We start from the raw sequence: 26,201 nt of genomic DNA, 5'->3' as shown, positions 1-26,201 counted from the left end.
CGCATCCATCACCTCTTTTTCGTCTATTCTCTATCGCAACCTAAAGTAAACTTAAGCCCCGTCCGAAGTCTCTCTCGGACAATTCAGTTTGGTTTCTGAATACAATAACCTGGCGCCTGTGTGATTCCCCGTCCGGGTAAACGTACGAAGCGGACATTAATTCTTTATGGCAGACAGGCACATGTGTAGAAATATGTTTCGGGAGGAGAGGTCCAGAACCAAGTGTCTCAAAAAATAATAAATTAATTAAATAGAATTAATTAAAATATTCACTATTTCTTATTACATGAATAGGTAAAATGACATTATAAGAATATAAATAATACAGCATGTATTCATTATCTAGCTTACGTGTAGTTAAGGTCGCAAAATTTGTTATAAAACAATTACAAATGTCCTGGCAAGGAAATTAACGTCGAACAGATAAAGAATTGAATATTTATTGAATATAAAAAAGGATGTTAGATCCATGGGCGGTTATTCCATGGAATGAAGCGAATTAGTCATTCCCTTACAAAGTAGAAGTATTAACTGTGTTTATGTGGTCAATTTATTTTTAGTTTCATTCAAACTATTCTTATGTAGTCGTATATCTACTCCTAAGGGCTATTGTAAAAACCACGAGACGTGTCTCCTCGTCGTATAGAGCGACCACAAGGAAAAAAACCTTGGCAGAAAAGTCCCCGCGCAGCTTTGCCTTCTTCCGTTCAGCTCGGGCCATAAAGAAGCATGGTCCACTTTCCCTCCCCTTCTCAGGGGAGTACGGTGCACAGGAGTCGCGGGTCTGCGCAGGTTTCTTTGCTTGTGGCTCCTATATAAGACGACCATCAGTGTCCGTGTCCGACATTTTAATCCAGACTAACGTGGAATAATAAATAGGTGGTTGAAGAAGAGCATTAAAACTCAGCTGTTGGTTTTGGGTCCAATTTTCAAATAAGTTCTGCTCCTAAGCCCACTTCATGCATAGACAGGCTAATCGGGGCTGGACCTACAGTTTAAAGTTGGATCCGAGCTTCTATGTGCCTCCACCGGGTATCGAACTCTGTATCCCTTCATTTCAAGGCGACAACGTTACCACTCTACCATCCGGAAGGACTTATTTTCAAATGAAAAGGGTGTGTGGAGCAGTTCAGGTTTCGATTATATGAACAATAATAATGATGCTTTTTAAAATTTCTTACGATATGTGCTTCCCTTGCTGTAAAAGTCACGGACTGCCCCTGGTTAGATCCAGTTGACGAAAACTAAGTGTCTGGTGATATTTTTTGAATGTTATAAGTAGTAATAAATCTTCTTTGGTACTGTCATTCAAAGTCGTATGATCACAATATAATCCTTGTCTTCCAATACGTTTGGTGGACATAAATAACTTCGAATAAATAAGTATTTTTCATTATTTAATTTTAATTACATTATTTAATTATTTTTCGTTCTTTAATTTTTGTACTTAGTACATTTTTCGGGGAGGTTCGAACCACCGGACCCGCCCTTAATACGTCCTTCGTGGCAGAGGTGGGCACATAATGGATTTCGAGAACAATAAGACGAAGTGGAGTGTGGCAGTTCATTTTGAAATTATTTTCCTCGGAACAAATATGCAGAGACACATGTCATAAAAGCGATCTAACAATTTGTTACATGCTATAGCTTGAGGTCTGGAACATCAGAGATAGATGTGAGTATCTTTTACGGGAACTTTCGTTGTGCTCTTTCGAGACATGAAGAAAGGCTGTATATTCTTTCATTGTTTCGAATACCCTCTGTGCGAATTAAGCTTTTTGCTTTGGGGCGGATGCCCACTCAGAGGAAGGTAGTTTCTTTTCTTTAGGGGGGGGGATACGAAGTTGTATACCAGCCAGTCAGTAAACTAAACTACTACCTTGCGTTCTAAGTACAAAACAGCCCTTAGAGTTCTAACCTAGTTTATTAAATATTATAACATTTACACGTAATTTAGAAAGAGTGTATTTACATTCTAAGAAAACCCCTCATACACAAAAAGAGTAACACCGAAAACTTGACGAACTTTCTATTGCCAAGCTCTAACTTAACGTCCGTCTGATCTACCTACAAGTTTCTTGTGAACACTATAAGAGAGAGAGAGAGAGAGACTACAGAGCATTCCCTGACATTCGCTACGAGACTCGGCGGCAAGCGGTCCGGCGTCAGCGCTTGTCTTTCCCGGCGAACGGAGTCCGCGATAGTCGCTAGAGTCGGCTATTAAAATTAGTTTTTATATGGTGTACTAAGTTTGACTACAGAAGGTGTTGAAAATGGTGTCCCTCTGCTGCAACACATTCCTGGCATCTCCGAAGGAAATTGGCATTTACACGTGCAAGTTCGTCTACTGTAATTCTCCCGATTTCTCGTACAATACTCTCTCTTAACTCACGGATGGTGTGCGGATTGTCTTTGTATACTTTATTTTTTAGATTTCCCCATAAATAAAAATCGCAGGCTGACAAATCGGGGGACCTAGAGGGTTTATGAAACACCCGTTTCTTGTGAGAGGCGGCGGATACATTTCCGAGGGGACTGTTCTAACCTTTGTCCTATCTCATCGAGTTTTTCCTCAGTAAGTACACGTGAGTTTTTCTTTCCACTTTTATTCAGAACTGACCCTGTTACTCTAAACTTTTTCACGAGGTTTAATATAGTGGTCCTATGTGGAACGGGAACACCAGGAAATTTCGTTGCAAAACGTCGTCGCAAGCCTCCACAATTCCTCTTTCCGAAGTAACACTCGACAAGATAAATCCTTTGTTGTAATGTAAACTTTTGTGGTGTCATATTAAGCCACAATCTTCAACACACGGGCACGACACAACACAACTTCTGCAACGTCAACAGAAAGGGAAAGAGAGCGAAGGCAGGGAGAGCGAAAAAAAAAAACTTTCTCGGACCCCGTTCACCGGGAAAGACAAGCGCTGACGCCGGGCCGCTTGCCACCGAGTCTCGTAGCGAATGTCAGGGAATGCTCTGTATATGTAAAACATAAGCACTATTCCAATGTCATGAAAACTCAAGTGGAAAACTGTTGTCTCGGCTCGGTAACGTTTGTCACTTGCAGCATGGAGACATTCTTCTTACCCACAAGGCTGCATACTTTTTAGCAGAGCAATCTTTGATGACTTGGACTTCTAATGGGAACTAATTTTTTTTTTCAATCCTGTTCGTTACATATGAATGGTATACTCTATGCTTTCAATTACATTTTCTTTGAGGGGGATAAAAATATCCCTGGCAGGGATAAAAATAGTTTTCCTTTGCCAGGGGTAAAAATTTGTGTGTGGGGGGGATCCCCCCGTTTATTCGCACACCGCGAATACCAATCGCGTCATTTGATCAGTTGCTACAACGAGTAGAGATGATAGCGAGACGAGACTCGGCACAGGTCCATTTCGTCTCGTTGTGCTCTTTAAGACACACATAATCCATCTATAAATTATAACCGAACAACCACCCTCTTTGTAAGACAAAGTTACATCCCAAAGCAATTTTGTTCTAGGTGAAATTTTAAAATATCTTATATTCTAATTTATGAAAGTTTTGAATGGACTCTTGAACAGTGGTTTTATAAATGTGCCTCCCCCTGGCTCTCGTCTTGACAAATCCAGAAGTATCCTCTCCCGATTCCCTTCTCTCATTTACATACGATACCGCGACTGTCTCGGGACTATTATCAGCAACATGCTTTAAATACGATGAGAGAGAACATAAATGCACAATACAGTAACATAACACGTGGCTTTACAGCCCTGGAAGGTCACTGGTCTATCTCCCGACTGCCAGTCTCCCTTCCACAATCCTACCTAGAAGCGTGGAGTTCATCAACCGGTAATGGGGTGACGTGTGGTCAGCACGTCGAACCCCGAGCCGTTATAGGAGATATCCGTGACCGGGCTACGCTACTCACTCGTAGCTCCCCAATTTCCTCACGATGGTGGGTGGCCACCGGTCCTATACACAGGCCGAGAACCCCGAGACTGAACCCAGACGGACTCGAACCCATGCCGTCCCGCAGTCTGAGCCTAAAGCACCACGCTTTTGACCGCACGAACACGGAGGAGGACAAGCACAATACAGTGTACCAAAATAGTGTTTACACTTTTTGAACGTTAATAATATGAACACTAATAACAGCTAGTATGAACTTTCTTTTGGCGTCCGACACCTTAAAGTTGTAGATGTTCGTTGTTAACAGTGCATCGTCTTCAATGCTGTAGAACAGATCGACAAACAGCAAATATGTTTTCCATGGGAAGAGAAGCCTCAATCGCATGTCACACGTCATTCTGTGTCTGTGGCGTACACGTCGTTCTTCACAGTTCCCCACAGGTAGAAGTCTAACAGTGTTAAATGGGGAGAACTGGTGGATATTCCACACTTCTTATATTGCTCGAGGTAAAAATTACTCACCTCTGCCATTTTGTGTACACTAATGCTTGCCGCCTGGCGGGCTGTAAGGGAACTAAAAAGTAACAGAATACTTCGCACACACTCAACGTACACATTGCAACTTCAAATGCAAAAAGCTCGGTCAAGTGATCTCTAAAAGTTTCTGTTATTAACGTTAAAAGATTGTGAACACTATTTTGGGACACCCTGTATATTCAGCCTATTCTGAAGTTGGTCGTTCATTTTTCAAATAAACTATAAAATGTTAGTTGGTACATGTAATTTCTTTAACGAAGGCATTACTTTGAGAACGCATTCACGTGTGAAAACCCTGCAGACAAGAATTAAAAGAAATTGGCAAAAGCTTTTGGTTGTTATGTACGTAAAGCTAACAAGAGGAAGCTCTCGGGATTCCAACAGTCGCATCATTTCACACCATGGTTTGCTAGCCTTTATTTCCTTCAAGCACCCGGACCACTTTCAGGAATATGTACTGTACGAGGGAGAATCGGGTGTTTATGACGCACGTCGGGAGATTCGCCCCATTCTGGATCGTGAAAGTGGTGGGGAGGGAGGGGGATAGAGAGAGGCGGAGAATGAAGTTACGGAAAGAGGTGGAGAGGGAAGAGGAAGAGAGAGAGGGGTATGGTGGCAGAGAGAGGGGGGAAGAGGAAGAGATTGAGAGAGAGGAGAGGAAGAGAAAGAAGATAAGAGGAAGGGAGAGAAGTTTAGAGAAATAGAGATAGATAGAGGTGGATTGAAATAGAGAGGTGGAGGGGAGAGAGAGAGGGAGGGAGGGAGATAGATAGGGGAGGGAGGGAGGGAGAGAGTAAACCCGGCCGTCCATGCGGAAGTTAGATGACCTACCGACTGGATCACAGAGGTTCTATAAATTACGTTGGCCTATATGAAGAAGGCGTACGAAATTTAATCGATCGCAGGATCTCCCTCCCACTTACCGCATCTTTCCGGACAAACACTCCTTGGCTATTCTTGTCGCCGTTTCGGGATGTGCGAATAAACAAGCAACCATTTACCATTCTTACAGAATAATTCTCATTAATTTGTGCCTAAATTTGAGTTCGTTACATTAATTGTCATTAATTTGTGCTTAAGTTTGAGTTTAAGTCCACTTCATGCACAGAAAAGCTAATCGGGACTAAACCTACAGTTTAAAGTGGGATCGAAACCACTATGTGCCTCAACCGGGTATCGAACCCGGGACCCTTTGATTACAAGGCGACGACGTTACCACTACGCCATCGGGGAGGTCTCAATTTGTGCTTACGAATCTTGAAAGAGTATTTTATATATGTAAATATATATTTATCACATCCTCAAAGTTATTTTTCCTGTAGGGAACTTTGCGATAGGAGTGGATAACTCCCCTCAAACCCAAGGTCCATGAAGAGTTTCCCCCACCCCGTTCAGGCAGGGAGGAAGACTACGATTCGACGGACCTTGCCTCAAACCTCTTCATGGCACGTTTATGTTGTGATTTACGACTCAGGAATGGAAACTTCCGTTGTGGGTTGTAAAGCTAGTTTATATTATCTGTCTGCCGTCATACCGCGTTAACGTAAATAAAGGAATGAAATGAGAGTGTACTTGTGGCATGGCGAGGCGAGGGGCCAAGTAAAGTGTCATAATCTCACAATGGTAGTCAGTAGAGCAACCACAGGGGGGGGATTGCCCCCCCCCCCCCAACCTAGGTCGGAAATGAGTTCTAGGGGAGCAAACATTGACGGCCAAGTGCACCTGCAGGGGGGCAATTACCGCCCACAACTTCAAATTTTTTGCAAATAAAAATACTTTTCGTAAAATTTTAATGATATAATTTCATGGCGTTCCGTGAAATTATTTGCGCCCTATTAAATTAATATTGATATCAGTTTGCAAAAACATTGGATCGCTTCGATCGCAATTTGCATTTGTTCGCTCTAATGCATTGTAAATCACCAGACAGAGAAATAAAGACTTGTCTTACTTGATTTTGTTTTAAATGCATGAAAAGGAAAGGGAGGAAAGGGAGCGTGCACATTTGAGAGACGATTTATGTATTTTTCGCTGTTGGTTTATTGTGAGATGGATGAATTGTTTGTGTAATGTATTTAAATAATATATGCTACATATAATATTTATGAAAGAAACTTTGAATACGTACACAATGTAGTGTCCACGTCGCTCCACGTTGCATATATGTGAAACGCATATCGTGCATGAAAGTTATGTTAATGTAAAAGAGAATTATATTTGGAATGTATTTGTCAAGCATTTTCTGTCTTTCAAAAATAGTTTATGTGCTTGTTTTCCGTTATTAATGTGAAATTGAACAGTGTTTAAAAAATAATTCAAATTGTTTGTTCGAACACAAATGCTTGAGCACAAACTTCTACCCCCTTTTTGCGTAATTTACGAGGATAGTAACGTCTTTGATACTACCACTACTAATAGTAACAATAATGTTGGTCATGGGTTCGAATCCCGGCTTGGGCATGGATGTTTGCGAGTATCCATTCATCATTTTCATCATGCCATCACTCATCCCCATCTTCGCAAATTAGCCAAAAGTGGCACAAGAAGCGAAGTAAAATAAAGAAAATCAATAATAACAAAAACAATAATAATAATGTTATAATGACATTAGTAACATTTCTTATTAACATTATTTTTATTAACATTGTTATTATTAAAATTATTTTAATTATTATTGGTACGTTTATCCTCGTACTTGACCCCCCAGACAAAAATTCGTGGTTGCGCCTCTGATGATAGTGTATTCCAGGGCTGCGTAGAACAAGCGCGTAGAACATTCGAATCATGGTCTTTACCAAAGGTTTCAAGTTCGAGCCTCAATGCCCAGTTTCATCAATTCATACTCATCGTCAACATTAGTCAAATTATAAATAATGTAACGACAGATTATGTTGTGGAACTAAATGCTATATCACACACGCATGCAAATGTGTGTAAGTGAAAATTATATGAAATGGATGGGCCAACAAAAACAAAAATAAAATAAAATTCGCAAATCTAGACGGAATTCGAAATTTCCTACCTACCCGGGCCCCCAAAGAAAAAGAGCCCTGGCTTCAACTCACATCCTGTGGATACAATTTTTCCTGGTAGTCTAAGCTCTCGCTATGCTGTCACATATCACTTGTTTATGTTTAGGTAAAGAGGAGCACGTGACGAATACAATCCGTATAAGTCCCTCGGAGAACGCCACTGGTAGGAATGATGCCCTCGTATCGATTTTTAAATGTATTTCTCTATCCCGCTTTGAGTCTCGAAATATATAGATTAACAACAGCACAAACTTTCAAAGTGTTAAAGGATTTTTCAAGTTGACGCTACGAGTCCTCGAAGAAAGATATTTTATCCTGAATATATGCAGACACGCAACACGGGTTCACAATTGCCACTAACGAGTTGATTTACAACTCCTATAAAGAAACCATATGATTTATTTATAAATTCTCGAAGAGATACATATCCGCTTTGTATGTCTGTAGAAGTAACATAGCTAGACATAGATGCATTTTTCAAATACAGGGTGTTCATTAAGTCTCGTTACCATTAGAAATTGTTATTACGTACGAATCATAAGCTAGAAAGCTGAGACCGCTAAACCATGAACTTTGGCGGGAGGCTATGACAAGAGACAGCAAAACACATGACTTATTACTATATACTAAGTATATAATTATGAGTATTGTTACCATTTTTACTATAAAGAGTGTCAAAATAAGATGTGCATGAACTAGGGTAGTGGATGCGACGTTCGGGCTACAAATGGCTCTCACATGACATTCAGAACGAGATCATTGATATATTAGGGAGATCTGTTTTGCGCTCCGTGGTAGCAGATATTAAAAGTCGGGAATATTTTGCTATTATGGTTGACGAAACTTGTGATATATCCATCCGTGAACAATTGACATTTTGCATTCGAACAGTAAATGAAAATTGTAATATTTTTGAGGAATTCATGGGCTTTCACGAGATTCCGAACACTGAGGCCAAAACATTAAAAATGGAGGGAGTGAGTCATTCATTAATTTATTTCAGTGATCAGCCCCCCCCAATAATTTTGACAAGTGTAATCCTGAGTGTAATCCATTTATTTATTGTATATTTTGTCTGTTTCCTTACAGTTCTACCTACAAAGGATATCCGTGCAAGCATACAGCAACTTTGGGTATTTTGTTTCTGCTATCATTGTATATATTATAACTCTGGCCTGACAATCCTCAACAAACCAATACCCGGGTATTCCTGCAGTGAAAATAAAAAAAAATCTATGATTATAATTGCAGCGAAAATAAAATTCATTCTTCCTTCCATGGCCCCACGCCAATCCATTAAAAAAAAAATCTGATTTTTGCGACAAAATTGTAAAAATTTCAAGAGAAAAGATAAAATCCATTGTCGGAGTTTAAAATAACACCACAACAACGGAAATAGTTAATTTTCACAGTACCTGCTTTTGTTATTGTTGTCCATTGTGTACGCTTTAGTCTGACGGTTGTTCCCGAAGTGTACATCGAATTCTCGAGCTTCTACCTACGCCTGCCTGCTTTCAGCTGATCGCGAACGCTCAATGACGGGAATTTCACATTCACGCACAAGATTCACCCTTTCGCCACCAGGAGGCGGGCCTGCAGCTTCGCGCATCCGTCAACAGATTTTTCCAGCCAAGGTCACCCTGGACCTTTGTCTCAACGTTTACAAGCGTAAACAAGCTCCTTGTAAGGCAGACAACGAAACACTAAGGTTGCATTTAATTGTAAAATAACTCCCACGTATCATTTCCTCCCGCCTAGCGAAAGGTCATGGAATATTCCGCTTCCCTCCAGATTGTATTTGTTCTGGCATTTTCTTTGGCGTTCATGTTTACGAAATTGAAGACACTAAGGCAGTGAGAATCGCCAGGTAACTGAAGTATGTCAAATTGTTATTAACGCCAAGGGTTCCATGTTCGAATCCTGGCCCGGGGATTCTCTTTGTGAGTGTCCCTTCATCAGTTCCCTGATATCAGTAGCGTACGCAGGATTTCATCAAGGCGGGGGGTTATTTCTAAAACTATCGCCAAATTCACATTACCATTGTTTTATTATACTTTAATTGATTAATAGTACTCATAATTAATTAATAATATGCCTACTTATAATTAATTTAATTACTACTAATAACACTACTACTATTAAGTAGTAGAGATCTACATTAATATATTTATGAAAGTAATAGAACAAAATTACTTTCTAGTCATTCGATTTTTAACAAATTCTAGGTGCATTTTTTTGTTTCTTTGTTACGAAATACTTGTCTATTCAACGAGGTGAGACATTTTAAGTGTGAAGAAAATCCATAAAAACAAGAAAATATGTTAAAATAAATTTAAATAATCAAAGTATGGAACTCATCCAAGGTGCTGAGGTGGTCTAATCGATAGTGCGTCTGACAACCACGCTGGAGATCCGGCTTCGATTCTCGGATTTGATTGGATTTTTTCTGGGGGCTCCAGGGCTCACGCAGCCTCATATCAATGAGTACCTGTTAGCAACCCTGGGGGTTAAAGGCTGCCGGAGTGTGGTGCTGATCACATTGCCTCCTAAATGGCCGAGATCGAGAATGCGTGGGGCCCCACCCCTACATGTGCCTTCATGGCAAGGTGCTATATGCAGGAGGAAATTTACATTACCTTTACCTATGGAACTGACACAGGATGATGATGAGGCACGATGTACGAGAATGCATGTTGCTAAATTCCACCGAGTCTATTCTTGCGTTCAAAAGTAAGTTAAAAGATATTGCAACACATTTATCACTTCTAAGTGATTCACAAGCACTTCGACATAATTTTGTGATTTGGATGTAGGTGCAGCATCACTTGAGAGTTCACAAGGGGATGCCAAATCAGTATAATATCACAATACGTCGACACAGCGAGAAGCAAGGAATTTTCACAATTCGAGAGAGTGACAGCGGGAATTTTTGCAAAACAAATTTGCAAAATCCAACTTTGCGGTCGCTTAGATTGTTTTGACATATCGACGGATCCCAAACGACATTGTATCGATTGATGAGAAACGCGCCAATACCTCCCTCAAAATCTACCATGCATATGCACGATAATTCACATTTGGATTTTCTTGCTCTTCTTACCAACAAACCATTTTACAATAGTTCAGCTTATTGTCGTTCGAATTCAGAAATTCAAATGTGCCAAGGTAAAAGAATGGGAAGGCTGTATTCTTGTCGGTCTAGCCTTTGTCTGCATTAGCCGCTTACAACGAACCAATAATTTTCTTTAATTCTCATTATTTACAGAAAAAAAATACATGCTTATTGAACATTGTTGCAGCTGAGGTACAAAACAACTTTTTTTCTCTTTTAGATCCTAGCTGCGCTCATATTTTATTTTCAGCCATTTGTGTTTATTTGCCTGGCATTCACTATTAAAGACTGAATGCTGTGCTTTTCTCTGGGCTGCATGGGAATAATAATTCAAAATTATTATTATTAATATTATTATTATTAGTAGTAGTAGTAGTAGTATTGCTGGAGATCTTTGGCTGTGATAAATTGACCATTTTCATTTTTTCAATAGCATTTTTCATAATATTTCAAAAGCTCAGGGGGGGTTAAACCCGGTAACCCCCTTGCGTACGCCACTGTCATCATCCCTCAGCTTAATCTTCGCGATTAACCAAAAGTGGCAGAAGAGCAAAGTTTAGCTATCTACGGATCCTTTACCTTGGAGAGGCAATTCCGGACACTCTAAAGATCCTCCCATCTATTTTTGATTTAATCACCTTCGTTTAGTCTGGTATAATTTAGAAAACACTGCTGCATCTGCCTGGACTCAGATCTTCCAGACACCAGCGGCACGGTTAACTATTTAATTTGGGGTTGCACCCCCCCCCCCTCCCCATACCTGATTTGATATTTGTAGGGACGTGAAATTTTCGTTCTAACGATAACACCGAAAAGTTGAGGAAAGCAAAATAAAATGTTTAAAATGTATTTGGGTAGGTAAAGGGGGCAAGTTTTCCGTGTTTCGGAATCGCGAAATAACGCGAATTGCGACATTTTTCAGAATAATACTGAATTTTCCACTTTAACACAAAAAACGCCGCGAAACAAGCAATATAAACTGGGAATAATATTTCTTCTGTTGAAAAAGAACTAAAGTGCTATTAGATCTGTCATTTTTAGTCTAGCTGGTGAAAGTTCGATTCAAAAGATATTGTCACGATGCATTTATTGCAGTTTGGCGCAGACATGACAAAGTGTTTAACCTTGTCCTGGAAAGGAATTCGCTGGGGGATCTTCCCAGAAGGGAAGTTTCATAAGAACGGGATAATTTCCAGGGAGAAGCATCTGTTGTGTTGCAGGAGAGGGGGTTAGGGGGCGTGTATGTGTGTGTACACAAAATGGTATTTTGAGTACGCAGAGGAATTTTTTTGGCATTGTTAGGGAAATTTGATGTGTATGACTGTGTTCAAAGATTTGGGTGATATCATTCAATAAACATTTCATATTTTGTGGCTGATGATTTGAAATAGTTTTCCAAGTGGAAGAATTTTATCCATTTCCCACAAAAGTAAGTCATAAGTTTCATATTTTTGTCATTAAAACTAAAATTTGTCTCAATTTTCTAGAATTAAAACAATCGGAAAATTGTAAGCATAGAAGGAACAGTAAAAAGCATGCAAAAAATAACAGACTTTTAATTAATAACAAAGAATTTGCCCTAAACCGCGAAAAATAACCCCGAATTGCGGTAAAAAATAACAACGAAATTTAGGGGAAACTTCACGTCCCTAGATACTGTTATTTATCGTTTTTCTGCTACTTTTTACAAATCGCGGGATGAGTGATGATATGATGACGGGACACTCACAAAAACACCCATGTCATGGGCGCCCGAAGGAGGGGGAAGGGGGGGGGGGGCCAAGAGCCACCCCCCGTGAGATTTTTGGAATGAGTTAATGTAATTCGGAAATAGTGAAATTGTAGATATATTTTATGACAAGTAGTATTGTTTTCTTTGACAAGTTACAGCAACTATTATTATTATTTATTATTTGAAGTAGGGTTACATTTAAGCTTACAGTCTATTTTACACTGATTATCTAACTATAAAAAACAGCTTTTTGTCCTACATGAATTAATATTAAGTATATAGTTATGAAAACTGTATATAGATATACAGAATATGGAAATTACAAATGTATGTAATTTGTAAACACATAAGTAGTAGCAGTAATAGTAATAATAAAAATCATAAATATAAAATCAATAATATCAGCAATAATATGAAAAATATATTAATAATAATAATAATAAAAAGTTTCTATGATATCCCTCACTGAGAAAAAATCCTGCGGGCGCCCTTAACCCATGCAAGAGTTCGAACCCGGGATTACTATCGTAGTAACGTGCTGTGACACTGTCACACAGATCCGCCCTCGCGCACATGTCTGAAATGCAACGGCCTCGACTTCTAAGTTATTTTTCATAGGGAGTAGCAAGACTTCTAGAAAATCAATAGAGACAAGTGCGATACTTAGCATCAGAGTTTCTTTACACATACCACATGTATTATTTATGGGCAAGTCATATATTTTGTTTATAGTAATTACGAAGTTAATCCAGGGCCTCCCTGATGACTCAGTGGAAACCGCGTCGCCTTGTAATGAAGGGGTCTCTGGTTCGATACCCTGTGGAGGCACATAGTTTTCGGATCCAACTTTCAACAGAAACGAAGTTCAGTCCCGATTATGCTTTCTGTGCATAAAGTTGACTTAAAACAAATGTAAGTGTGTGCTACGTGGTTGCATACATTTAGGATTAAATGCAGTTTTTCGAAACAAGACTTGAAACTAAAAAGATACATTGTTCGGAAAAGTCATCTGCCTTCATGAAGTCTGTACGGTTTGAAAGTTTGTATGATAGAATGTGTTTGTTTATATTGTATATTTAGAGTCTCGAGATGAAATCAAGTCTTGAGAATGTGTGTGTTGTTTATATTGTATGTTTGGAGTCTCGAGATGAAATCGAGTTTTGCTCTTTGAAACGAGACCGAGAAGGAAACAAGCTTTGCCAAGTTGCATCCCCTGTCCTCTCGATACCATCCCTACAAATAGCGAGTAGTGACGGCGATTAATAAGGTCGTGGGGGGCAATTACCCCCACTTTTTGTCAACTTTTGCCCGCTCACTATGACCTCTGAATGCTAAACCTTGTCTACCAAGAGAAAGTAAACTGTTCTTGCCGCCTCCCCCCCCCCCCCTGTTTTAGCCCAATCGCCACCACTGATGGTGAGCCATCCTGGGAAGGATAATGGTGCCCATTGGGAGGTACTGCTCCAGTTTTCAATAAAGTAACTGAAAACAATTTTTTCACCATGTGAGCAACTAGATATCAACAAATAGTGTAGGCTAAGCAGAAATTTGTCTGTTTAACAGAAATAATAATCCTATTTGAAATTTTCGAATTTAAATATTCAATTTCGTTTGTTTCTGATTCTCCACCTCCACACATGGCTAATCGAAAACATGCCGAAGGATAATTTTTCTATTCGCAAGCACGCATAAGTGCACAGAGAGAGGGTCGGGAAAACTCTTCTTCTTAGATATTTATACTGATCGCAGACCCAACTGGCGCCTCACCTGTCCACCAGTTGTCTTCGGGGATGTGCGTCAACAATCTCAGTTGCGAAGAAAAAGCTGTAGGGGTAACATCAGTCTCCCGTTGCACCGTTGTCAAGCGTATGTCTACTTTTGCCAGTTGTTTTTATTAGCTTGTTTTTACTGTTTGGGTGTTTTGTGCACTAACTTTCCGTTCGTTTTGTACTATTGTAAAACTTTTATCAAGTAACGGCGTTGACCATCTCTCTCTCTCTCTCTCTCTCTCTCGTTTTACAGTACGTTTGGCAACATGCGGTGTAACCGACGCTCATTTGTTTCGTCCCGCCAGCAACGTTCGGGTGCCTTGTGACACGAAAATGCCCGATGTCAGTCGAAGAGAATTCAACTGATCGTTGATTCGTTGTTTCTCAGCCGCCAGCTGAAAATGTGACCAGTATAACCAATTTGGAGATTCAAATTGTCAAGTCTTGAATAATTATGCAACTTATCAAACTCCATACTTGTAAAATAATAACAATGTCAGTTTTGTAACAAAATAGTGTCATAAGTTAACAAACATTTCTCACATTTTATTTTATTTTTCTTAGCGATTTTTGAAGCGATAACGCAAAATTTAAATTTGAATGCAAGATAATGCTTTATAGGCAAATTGTCAATAAGTAAGTCAAAAAATATTACAGTATTTTGATTCTTTCGATTGATGAATAATTATTTCATTAATTATTCTCTCTCTGTTATTATATGTCTTTTGTTAATCGCGACGATGAATATGAAATAATTACGTTAATAAATGATAGATTAGGCAATGATACGATCATGGCTAATGGATTGGACAGAATTCGTATGTGGGACCGACCTCTTGCTTCTTAGCGGGTCACTCTGACCTGTCCACCTAGGACGCTGGTTGCATTTATTAAGATATGCAGAAGACAAAAGGAACTGATAGATCGCTAGCAATTTCGAGTGTCAAAGAGAGGAGGCTGCCCTTGGGTAGAAAAAAATCTACACCGAGCATGTTATTCACCAGTAGAATTACATTAGGTGTACTTACATCAACGGGTGGTGATTTGTCGGACACCCTGTACTACTATGCAAATAATCATTGATGAAACGAGAAAATTCTTTTAGAGAAACCAGTACCTGCTAAATTTAACACAGTTCGGAATGCATTGCTTTTGTGCGAATATCTTTCCGGTTTGCATTTACAAGAGATCCATTTTTATGAGGTAGTTCAAAATGTTATTAAACATCTGGAGTTTCTGTCTCGATTAATTTTCCCTTATTGTTACCACATTAAAATTCTTAGAAACTGAAAATATTGTCTAATGTAGATGGTAATTAAAGTCGAGGCACTATACTGCATTTGGTAGATCCTATCCCCTTTCCCGCGCTCACCGGTGGTTGACATTTCTAGTAGACACCACGCGGCGTTGCCGCTGTAGACAGAGTGAACCCCGCGTTGGGTAAAGCCGAAACCAGTCTGCGCATAAGATACGCGGGAATGCATAAATTAAAAATCACACTAATCAGCACCACGCTTACAAAGAAAGCTTCTTGCAGACACAAACAAAACACATGGGAGTTAGACCACAACGTGACAACAGCGCTTATCTTCTGGCTGCCATTCGCTCCTCGCTGCCCAGTAGACGACTTTTTCCTAGTTTCTCATTGGCACAGAAACTGTCGAGCGATCGCTAGCGCGGGGAAGCTGACAGGTTATAACAAACGCGGTATACCTAGTAACAAAACAAGAACATTGTTTGCCTGCATAAGGCGAACTGAAGGAAGATGGGGCTGAAGGAATGTCTGAAAATACTTTTAGAAATGACTTCAGATCACCTTCAATCCCAGTATTTTGCTTGACTACATTGTAGTAAAATCATCCGAAATTATCGTCTCTAATTTTGGTTACTACAACAGCGCCTGGTGCCTCGGAATTAGGTGAAGAGTAGGAGAAAAATAGGATAATAGAGAAAAATAGATCAATACTATTAGAAAATGGGGTTTCTAATAAAACACACACAAACTATTTGGACCTCTCAGTTCATGCTTAATACTAACCATAACCATCAAACTTCGTTGGAATGAAATCACAGTTGAGCTTTTAAAACGATACAAAGGTAAATAATGGCTTGATATGTAATTATCTCCAAAAGAAAGTAGGAAGGTGGCGTTCTTCACCTGCTGACACGAATAAACCCTTGGGTGTGGCAGTGTGCTATTTTCCAAATTTTGTCGGAGATCTGGAAAACCTCGGCATAATTAAGGTTTTTCTCATCAGAACAGAGTGTTATTTTGAATATGGTTGGTCTAAAGTTGGAGTGGAACTTTCTATTTTAAAAGAAATAAATTATTAGGGGTTTAGTCGTGCCAGTTAGCGTACACTTTTCTACGCCTAGGGAGGACTTCCAACATGACGTTGTTTGACACGGCTCAAGATTACAATAACTTCGATTTTGGAGTTTGGTGAATAACTACAACGCGTCAATTTTATAATTGCACCGATATTACATGCATGTTTACATCTTACAGGTATGGACAACATTGAAATTAGTTACGTGTTCATGTTTATTTACGAGCAACGCATAGATCCCGTGCGTCTGGTTTTTCCATCGCACATTCAATACACATGCAATAGACGCGTGCAACACGCGATTTTTTCTCACGTTGACGCTGGTAATAATAGTTTCTGCCGCCCCAGCAAAATGAGATAACCAGCGTAGCATTCCTATACGTAATGCAATTTATTCATATCATGAATGAATGAAGCGCTAACGAAATTAAGATTTCCAACATTTCTCGAAAACTAAGAATAACTATAATATGGAATATATGAATTTATAAAATTCAAATTCCGTCGTCGCCTTGTAATCAAGGGGTCCCGGGTTCAATACCCGGTGGAGGCACAAGTGGTTCGGATCCCACTTTAAACTGTAGGTCCAGTCCCGATTAGCCTTACTGTGCATAAAGTGGACTTAAAACACCAACTCAACAACAACATAAAATTCAAATTCCAATTTTTTGCTCAAAAGTTAAGAAAATAACGTTAGTTCAATTTTTTTTATTTTTTTTATTTTTTAGATATTACATTAAAATTTCCTTAATACCCTTTAATAGTACATATGACAGCATTCTTATACATGGAGACGTGTTGTTGCCGCGAGTGTGTTTAACAGAGTATGGCGGGTCTATGTTGCTTAAGTCGGCATCCGTGGCGAAGTGGTTAGCACATCGTGCTAAGACGCCAGGTGTCCTGGGTTCGAATTCTGACCTGGGCATGGATATTTGTGAGTGTCCATTCATCAATTTCATCATATCATCGCTCATCCCCATCTTCGCAAATTAGTCAAAAGTGGCACAAGAAGCGAAGTAAAATAAAGCAAGTCAATCAATATGTTGCTTAAGTTCGAGACAAGTACGAAATGAGCAAGTACGCAACAAGCATACCATCTGCAGTATTTCCTTTTTTCTCGAATTTCACTTTTCAGTATTTTTCTGTCGTTCTGATTAATTCAACAGTAAAATTTCAAGTAAGTCAAACAAGAAATCCAATCCTTCATCACAAGGCAGAGTATTGCGGATATGTACGTTAATTCAATTTTTTCCGTTAGTCGAGCTGACTTCAATACATGATTTAAGTCTGTTTAAATTATTTAGAGAATTCCAGAAGATTCGTGTTCAATATATTATATATTGTTTCATGTTTGTGTAAATATTTTAATATTAACTATTATTAATGTTTAAAAAGCACGTAATTTTACTGGTTGTCAATCTCGTCGTTGTAGTTACCAGGGACCAAAAAGAAGGAAATTCTATGTTAACGAAAGTAAAGCGTTCCTTTAGTGAAAATTTTCATTTCGAGTCCTGGTCTGTGTATTGCGTTCTTTAAGGTGGACAATGCTCTGATTTTTGACCTCAAAGAAAAATGAAGCGGAATGAGATCTGGACTCCTTGGAGGCTACTTCACTTGTTCGGGACTGTGTGTTAAGGCAACATTGCACCGTCAACAACTGTCGCACCGGACTAGTATAGGTCCAGCCTTACGGGACACCCTGGATGTTCGTATTTTATGACCACAGTGATGACATTTACTCATTTTTAATTAATTTGGAAAAATACAATATCTTGGACCAGCTGTAAATGGCTACAACACAATTCAAGAAGAAATTAGAGAGAAAATTATTCTAGGTAATAAAGCATACTTCGCCAACTTAGCTCTATTTAAGAGCAAACTAATATCTAAATCTGCAAAACTGACACTTTATTATAGCATAATAAGACCCATAATTAAAGTTTTATTCATAATACTAAACCCGTGCTGTATGCTGTAATATTTGCACTGCATACTTCAGGACATAGCTGAGCCTTTTCCGAGGAGACCAAGACGAGAACGAGTCGGTTCTTTATAAATCGAGAAAAGACCGAGAACGAGGCAAGCACTTACAACTTCAAACCAGACCGAGACAATTACCAAGTATCGTCTCGTCTCTCCTACATTGTTAAAATTTCTTCGAAGACCATGCTAGAAATAATGGACCTCGCTCGCCAAAATGATCACTCGCAGCCTGATAACCTTTAGCTGTGAAGTTTTTCCTCCTCCTGAGTTAATCGCGACATTGAGGATGACTAATGGCCATTTGAAATTGATGATTGGGCAAACACAATGATGCATTCTTCTGCTTTACCCATTGTTCCACTTCGAACATGGGACCACTAGCTTCGTAGCGCGTTAGGGAGCTGTCAGACCGATGCGACACGGGCCCCTCCAGTCTGGAAGAAAGCATTAACCACGCATGCACGAAGAGCAGACCGGGGCAACACGATTCACAGTATTAAGAAAACGTTCCAGTCTGAGAGACACGTGAAGCTTGTGATTACTAAGGTTTCACTTCTAAGTGACACACTACAGGCGACAAGCGACAGGAGAGTTTCACAGCGAAGTGAGAAGAGACCCACATCTCATATACACTGTAGAAAAGCATTCGCTGCGCATCCGCTACCGCAACACAGAGCACCACACTAAGAAAACTGCCCAGTTCGAGCGACACGTGTAGTTAGTCGTGTTGCTTTCGTACAGAAAGTTGCATTTATTTCTGAAATTGGTTTCCAACTGACTAGTCTCGCTTCGGCCTGCAAGCTTCCTCACGGTGACCACTCCGCCACGGAGGCCAACATTTAGGAGTTATGGTTAGATATTCTTCATTAAATTGTGTTCTCCTAACGATAAAGATTTTTTCACGCAAGTACATATTCCAGTTATTCCTTTACACAACTTCCGTGAGAGACAATATTTAAATTAATTTATTGCTAATACTAAGGGTTTGCAATACTTGAAATACACGTTTAGCACAAAGCAGTTATGCAACAAGTCACATTGCCTGCAGAAAGTTTGTTAACATGATGTGGCAATTACGGAGACCTATATACGTGCACTTGCATTTCATAGGACACCTTCTAGGAATTCCGACTGCCCAGATTTCTTTTCGTCACGCAAGTTGTAATCCTCCAGCCATACAGCTCCAGTCTCATTCGTGCAGTTCTTACAATTTTCACTTTTTCTCTCAAAGCAATTACGGTAGATTTTCTCTTGACAATTTACCCTACAATATTATTACATAATCTACAATTTCTTACATACAATCATAAATTGATTGATTGATTTGCTTTATTTTACTTCGCTTTATGTACCACGTTTGGCTAATTGGCAAAGTGATGAGTGATGATAAGATGAAACTGATGAATGGACACTCACAAACATCCATGCCCAGGCCGGGATTCGAACCCAGGACCTTTGGAGTCGTAGCGCGATGTGCTAACTAACCACTGCTCCGCCACGGGTATCGGCTTACAATCATAGAAAACAGTTCTCTATCAGCAGTGGTGTTAAGTTGATTGCTGTGAGTAAGAAATCTCTTTAGATCAATTAAATGAATGTACAAGTTTTCACGTTATTTTTGTTTGAAATAGTACTGGATTTATTCAAGTTTCCATGGAAAGGTTAAGTGATTGTTGAGGTTACAAAATCAGTTAATATTTTATACATATTTTAATAATAACTGAAACTTAACAATCGAAGAAGATCAGGATATATATATATATATATCGTTTAAACGGATAGTTAAGTTATCTTTATATAAATAATTGCTGCTTATTTTGAGAAAATCAAAATTTTCAAATGAAAGCAGGAAGAGAAAGCAGTAAATAAAGCGATAAAATGACCCCTCGATTACAATTTCTTGTCTTTAAACAATCTTTTAAGACGAAGGTTGTTTGGGCAAATTGTCATTTAGTATTAATGCAGTTTGCGCATGAGCAGTGTGCGAGTCGATTTGAGAGAAACGACGTGCGAAGCAAGGAGTTGTACGCGTCGTAATCACATGTGCATTTGTGGAGAACTTTTCATAATCTTTGGTGTAATCAACATTCATCGTGTCATTAAAGTCTACGTAATTCACCATAAATGTTTCATTTGAACCAGAGAGTAATTGAAATACACGAAACCACGCACCCAGGAACTAGGATCGGCAAGGAGATCTCGCGCGGTACACTGCCATGCTGCAATCCGTAACAAAGGTTAAAATTGGTAATTATGTAGTATTTTATAGTGTAGCCACTCCCCTAGAACGCAGCTATATAATATCCACATTTACAATTCCAGCCCCTCCGAAAAGAAATCATACGTACGCCAGTGGAGCGAAGAGAACTTTTCGCTTACGGAAGTACATAGCCTTCCTTCTTCAGCGTAAGAATTTCACCCCGCTTCGCCCTCAGTTGGCGAGCTTGTACTAGATTGCATACTGTTTTCACCGCGTCTACAAGCTACTACGCTTCCCACAGACCCTGTTGGCTCCCAGCTTTATTCGCACACTGCATGTTAGGTCAAAAACAATCACTGTGCGAATTAAGCTTTTTGCTTTTGTGCAGTGACGGCACTAGCCTGATATAAGTGGGGGGGGGGGGGGGGAGGGTACAGATTTTATTTTCAATTTCTCGGGGGCTAACATAAGCGTAACTTGGGACCTAACTTTCGAACCGGGCGGGGGGCAGAATCGAAAATGTTTCCATCGCGTATAAATAGTGTCCACTACTATTTTGCTAGATAACTGTTACAGTTATCTGGAACCTTCTCGTTCCGTTTCATCAGAAATGGCAACTGACAGTTCCCGCACGTTTAATTTTTGTACATATCTTACTGCATTTTTATTTTCAGCGTGACTTTTAAAATTAATTATTAATAATTGTCGCGTCATTTCAGTAGTCGTTAATCTCGTAGCTGTAATGAGAGACAAAAGAAGAAAATAACATCATGTTAACGGAAGTAAAGCGTTCAGTTTCGTGAACATTTCCATTTCGGGCCCTGACTTAAGGAAATGTGCCTCCACAAGGGATCGAACGCGGGACCACTTTGTTACAAGGCAGCAGTCTTACAGCTAAACTACCGGGGTGGGGAGCTCAATTCTAATATTTCCAATTCTTAGCATTTAAGAAATAGGTTGATTCCTTAACGTCGTATTTCTCCGTCTCTGGTATTTCCAACGATAAGGATACATATAATTATGACACGAATGAGAGGACATTAGAAACACTCATATTCTTGGTACTCGTATGAGGAACTAAAAACAGAAATGAAACTTGACGGTTCTTTAGATGTTAAACGCCCTCCTACTTATAAAAAATCCTTTTTCACACCTGTTAGATCTATTCCTAAAAATACTGATTCGATTTATAGGGGCTAATGATTACACCCATTTAGCTGTATATTAGGCGCATCCAGAAAGTAAGTTTCCCTGAGGTCGTGCACAAAAAGGAAACATTATTTCATTCAATGATTTATTGCCACAGATGCAGCACTTGCCCAGTTAGTTGTAAACATAATTCCCGCCGGAATTCAGGCACTTGTCATATGGTGGGATCAATTTCTGTATACCTACATCGTAGAAGTCCGCCACCTGGGCGCCTTACCACTGTGTGACAGCCGTCTGAACCTCTTCGTCGCTGTGAAAATGTTGACAGGACAGGAACTTTTTCAGGTAAAAGAACAGGTGGTAATCACTGGGACAGAGATCCGGGCTGTACGATGGATGATCGAACACCTCTCAACCGAACCTGTTCAGAAGGGCTTTAGTGCGCCTAACCATATGCGGCTTCGCATTGTCGTGCAGCAAGATCATCCCGGCACTGAACTTACCGCGTCGCTTATTCTGAATGGTTCGTCGCAATGTCCCCAGTGTTTCACGCTAACGGTTAGCGTTCACAGTCTCACCTCTGGGCAGAAACTCGATGAGCAGAATGCCTTGTCTGTCCCAGAACACCGTGGACATCACTTTTCGCTCCGACACAGTCTGTTTTAACTTCGTCCTGCATGGAGATCCACTGTGAGGCCAATGCATGGACTGCTGCTTGCTTTCTGGGGTGCTGTATGAAACCCACGTTTCATCCCCTGTGTTGATTCGGTTGAGAAAATCGTCATCATCATGGTAACGCTGCAGAAATGTCAGCGCCGTGCCCATGCGTTTTTCTTTGTGTTCGGGCGTCAGCTGGAGGGCTACAAGGGGGGCTGAGGTCAGTTTTTTGGGGAACTTCAGCCCCACCTAGCGCTGTACCTGCTTTTGAGAGGGGGAATTCCCAATCAGTGGCGTATTTATGATTTCATTTTGGAGGAAAGCTTTTTGGGTATGCAAATTTGTATCTGTCACCAGTCAGTAAATTAAACTGTATTGCATCGCGGTTCCAAGTACCGGTACCTCAGAACACTTGTCATTTTGAACATAATTTAGAAATACTTTAGTATATTTACATTCTGAAAACCCAAACTCATACAAGAAAAGAGCTATCGAATTAGTAACACTGAAAACTTGAACAACTCTATTGCCAGCGTGAATGTCCCTAACGTACAAGTTTATTGTTGAACACTTTAAAAAATACCAGTAATATGGCATGGAAACTTTAGTGCAAAAACAGCCTGCTGTTGGCTCGGGGAGGTTGGTCAGTCACAGAATGGTGTCCTTTAATTCACAAGGGAAATCTTTGATGACTGGACCATTAATGGGTAGAATGATTTTTCAATTATGTTTGTTACAGTTAAGAAATGGTATACCATATGCATTTTCTTTGAGGATTTTCTTTTGCTGGGGATAAAGGTTTTGTGGGGGGATTGGAAACACTTACATTCTTGAGTCGTCAGCCTTCATCAAACAAACTGAAATAACTTTCATATAACAACAAATTCCCGACGTAAAACACCCAGAAGGGGGAGTTGGCCAGAAACACCTTTGTCCGGAACAGGTGATCGTGCTGTGGTGTCGAAGGCGAACAGCTGCTGGGGGCAACCTTCTGAAGGATGAGTCAGGCTCTGCTTATCAGGCGCCTTCCTTGCAAGCCCAGTTAAACAAACATTGTGTGTACTCACACGGCGTGTAGCATATGTATCACTTCAGTTCCTTTGTGTTAACAGGGAGACAAAGGAGCTGTGGAAGCGTTGTACGAATTTATTAACACGGAGGCGATACGGTCTCGAGGGCAATGGCGTCTGCAGAACACAGCGAAGCACATCTGCAGGAATGGTGGGGATCAGTGGCGAACGCTGCGTTTCAGAGAGGGGCAACGGAAGCTAGAGGACACCCTTCCACCCCCTATTTCCCATCAACGACGTATTTAGTGGGAGTTTGGATCCCTTCCCAAACACTTACCAAGTACTGAAAATAAGATAATGAAAATTTACTTTTTAGCATTGTTGTACTTGATGGTTATTTGATTCCTATGAACTTGAAAGACAAGGATTATTATACAGGGTGATTCAAAAGGAAAGAGCAGATTTCAAATGTTTGTTTCTCACGAACTGTATAAAAGATAGAAACACGTGCCATACGTCAATGGATAGAGGAAGGTTCAAAGTTTTATTATCCTGCCTATTAGTTCCATTCAATACACATCGAATTGTTGTAGCTATCAATTCAATAACCAGGGACCAGTTAATTCGTGTGTGGCAAGAAATGAAGTACCGTTTTGATGTTTGTCGGGCAACACACGGTGCTCATTTTGAGTGCATACACTAAAACTTTTAACAATAAAACTTTGAACCTTCCTCTATCGATTGATGCATGGCACGTGTTTCTATCTTTTATAGTTCGTGAGAAATAAACATTTGAAATCTGCTCTATCATTTTGAATAACCCTGTATTTGCATCATACTGCTTTGAAGGATAATACCAATGAAGAATTATGCACACTATCTACTTACGATAATATGAATAAAACATTAATCAGGAACTTCTCTTTTCGTCAACCGTATCTAACATCCCTTTTTATTATTCAATAAATATTCAATTCTTTATCTTATTGATATTAATTTCCGTGTTTTTATACAATATTTTGGCGCTCTTAAGTACACGCAAGCTAGATAATAAATATGTTGTTATATCTATATTCTTATACCATCTTTTTTACCTATTCATGTGATAATAAAAATGCAATATTAATAAATTTACACATTTTAATTTATATTTAATGTAATTATAATTTAATTATTGAAATCTAGACATTATTATTATTATCATTATATCTGAGACATTTTGTTTGGACCTTCGCCCCCAAAGTATATTTCTAGATACGTGCATGTTTCCCACATGTAGTCTAATATTTGCTACTATTCGCGGGAATAGACACCTCGGTTTTTAGTGCTTTGGTAGCTTAACAGGCCAGCCACCTCCTACACATAGGATGAGTGAGTTTTTTGTTCTTTAAGTCTACTTTATGCACAGAAAAGCTAATCGGGATTGGACCTACAGTTTAAAGTGGGATCCGAACCACTACATGCCCTTATCGGATATCGAACCTGGAACTTCTTGATTACAAGGCTAGACAAAGGTAGGCCTATATGTGGTGTTCGTTACTGGTTTCACTACTTTGAACGCACTTTTTTACCTTAGGCATTTTGTACTTTCTATTAATTTGCTTTGTTTCCTGCCACTTGCGGCCAATCGCGACGACGAGGATGTGTGAAGATTCGATTAAATTTGTTGAAGGCCAAGGGACACTCACAAACACCAATGCCCAGGTCGGAACTCGAGCCCGGGGACTTCGATGGCGACCGAGGGACTTACAAAGGGCTCTTCCCTTCTCTCTCTTCTCTATATGTTAAGATCTGTCTCGTTATAGTCTCGGAGACGTTCTATTTCCTGTTGGGAGTCCAGATTCAAATCGAGTGACGACACTCTTTCGGGCCATGGACAAGTTTTAGCATTGTTTTCCCAGGTATTTCGTAGCCTGGAAGTGTTAGTAATAATACAGGGTGGCTCATATTATATCTATCAAATTCAAATGACAACGGAAAGACTGCGAGTGTTTGTAGTAACTTTATATAGTTATGAAATAAAAATATACACAAAGGTATTTAATATAGTGTATAATATGCAAAATACAGACATCAGTGCACCTTGAAAATAACGTCCTCTTAAGGACCTCGCGCACTGAGACGCTGGAAAACACGGAAAAATCCGGCAAAGGACCTTCTGTTGTCTGCTTCTATTGAAAACAAGTGGTGTAACGCCAACTACAGCGAAACGTGCGCAACCAAAGCACGGAATTTCCTGCCAGTGAAATTATTTGTGTCCTATTACATCAATATTGTTTTCAGTTTGCGAAAAATTGGATCTCTCGCAATATACATGTAATTGTCATACGTATCAAAAAAAGAAAGAATTACATTCGTCGTGCATTTTCTATGTTTCAAAAAACAGTTTGTATGCTTGTTTTCCATTTGAGCTAATGTGAAATTGAACGTGTTGAAATAAAATATTTTAAATCTTTTGTTCCGACATGCTTTAGCGCAGACTTCTACACTCTTTTGCGTGATTTACAAGGATAATGTGTTTCATATTACTACTACTACCACCATTAGTATTATTACTATTATTATTGGCACGTTTATCCCGGTCCCCCCCCTTCCTCAGACAAAAATTATTTTGGTGTGGTGCATTCATCTTTTGCTTCGGTAAGTACGTGCTTGAACTACAATTTAACAGGGTGAACAGCCTTTGTGTTTATGTTTGTAATATAATGTGCTTGTTAATAAGAAATGTAAAAAAGGACAAGTATTTACTTCGGACTTAATTATTGCAGGTTCACCGACAGGGGCGGGGCAAAT

General features: G+C 39.6%; 1 protein-coding gene across 2 annotated transcripts in view; it reads right to left on the bottom strand.

Annotated features, from left to right (window-relative positions):
- LOC145998686 (trehalose transporter 1-like protein) overlaps positions 1-26,201 on the bottom strand; it is an 85,993-nt gene that overhangs the window by 35,206 nt on the left and 24,586 nt on the right. The window contains exon 1 of one of the 2 annotated variants that reach the window (XM_083135155.1): positions 8,882-8,990. The exons of the other annotated variant lie outside the window; for it this stretch is intronic. Coding sequence (XP_082991281.1) covers positions 8,882-8,904 — 23 coding nt within the window. The 5' untranslated portion in view covers positions 8,905-8,990. Of the gene's footprint in view, positions 1-8,881; positions 8,991-26,201 lie in introns of those variants that run through there. 2 annotated transcript variants of the gene reach the window in all.

Source organism: Lepisma saccharinum, chromosome 14 (genome assembly GCF_977018435.1).
Source record: "Lepisma saccharinum chromosome 14, izLepSacc3.1, whole genome shotgun sequence".
NCBI lineage: Eukaryota > Metazoa > Arthropoda > Insecta > Zygentoma > Lepismatidae > Lepisma > Lepisma saccharinum.
Note: the sequence above shows the minus strand (reverse complement) of the source record. Positions and strands in the feature narration are given on the sequence as shown.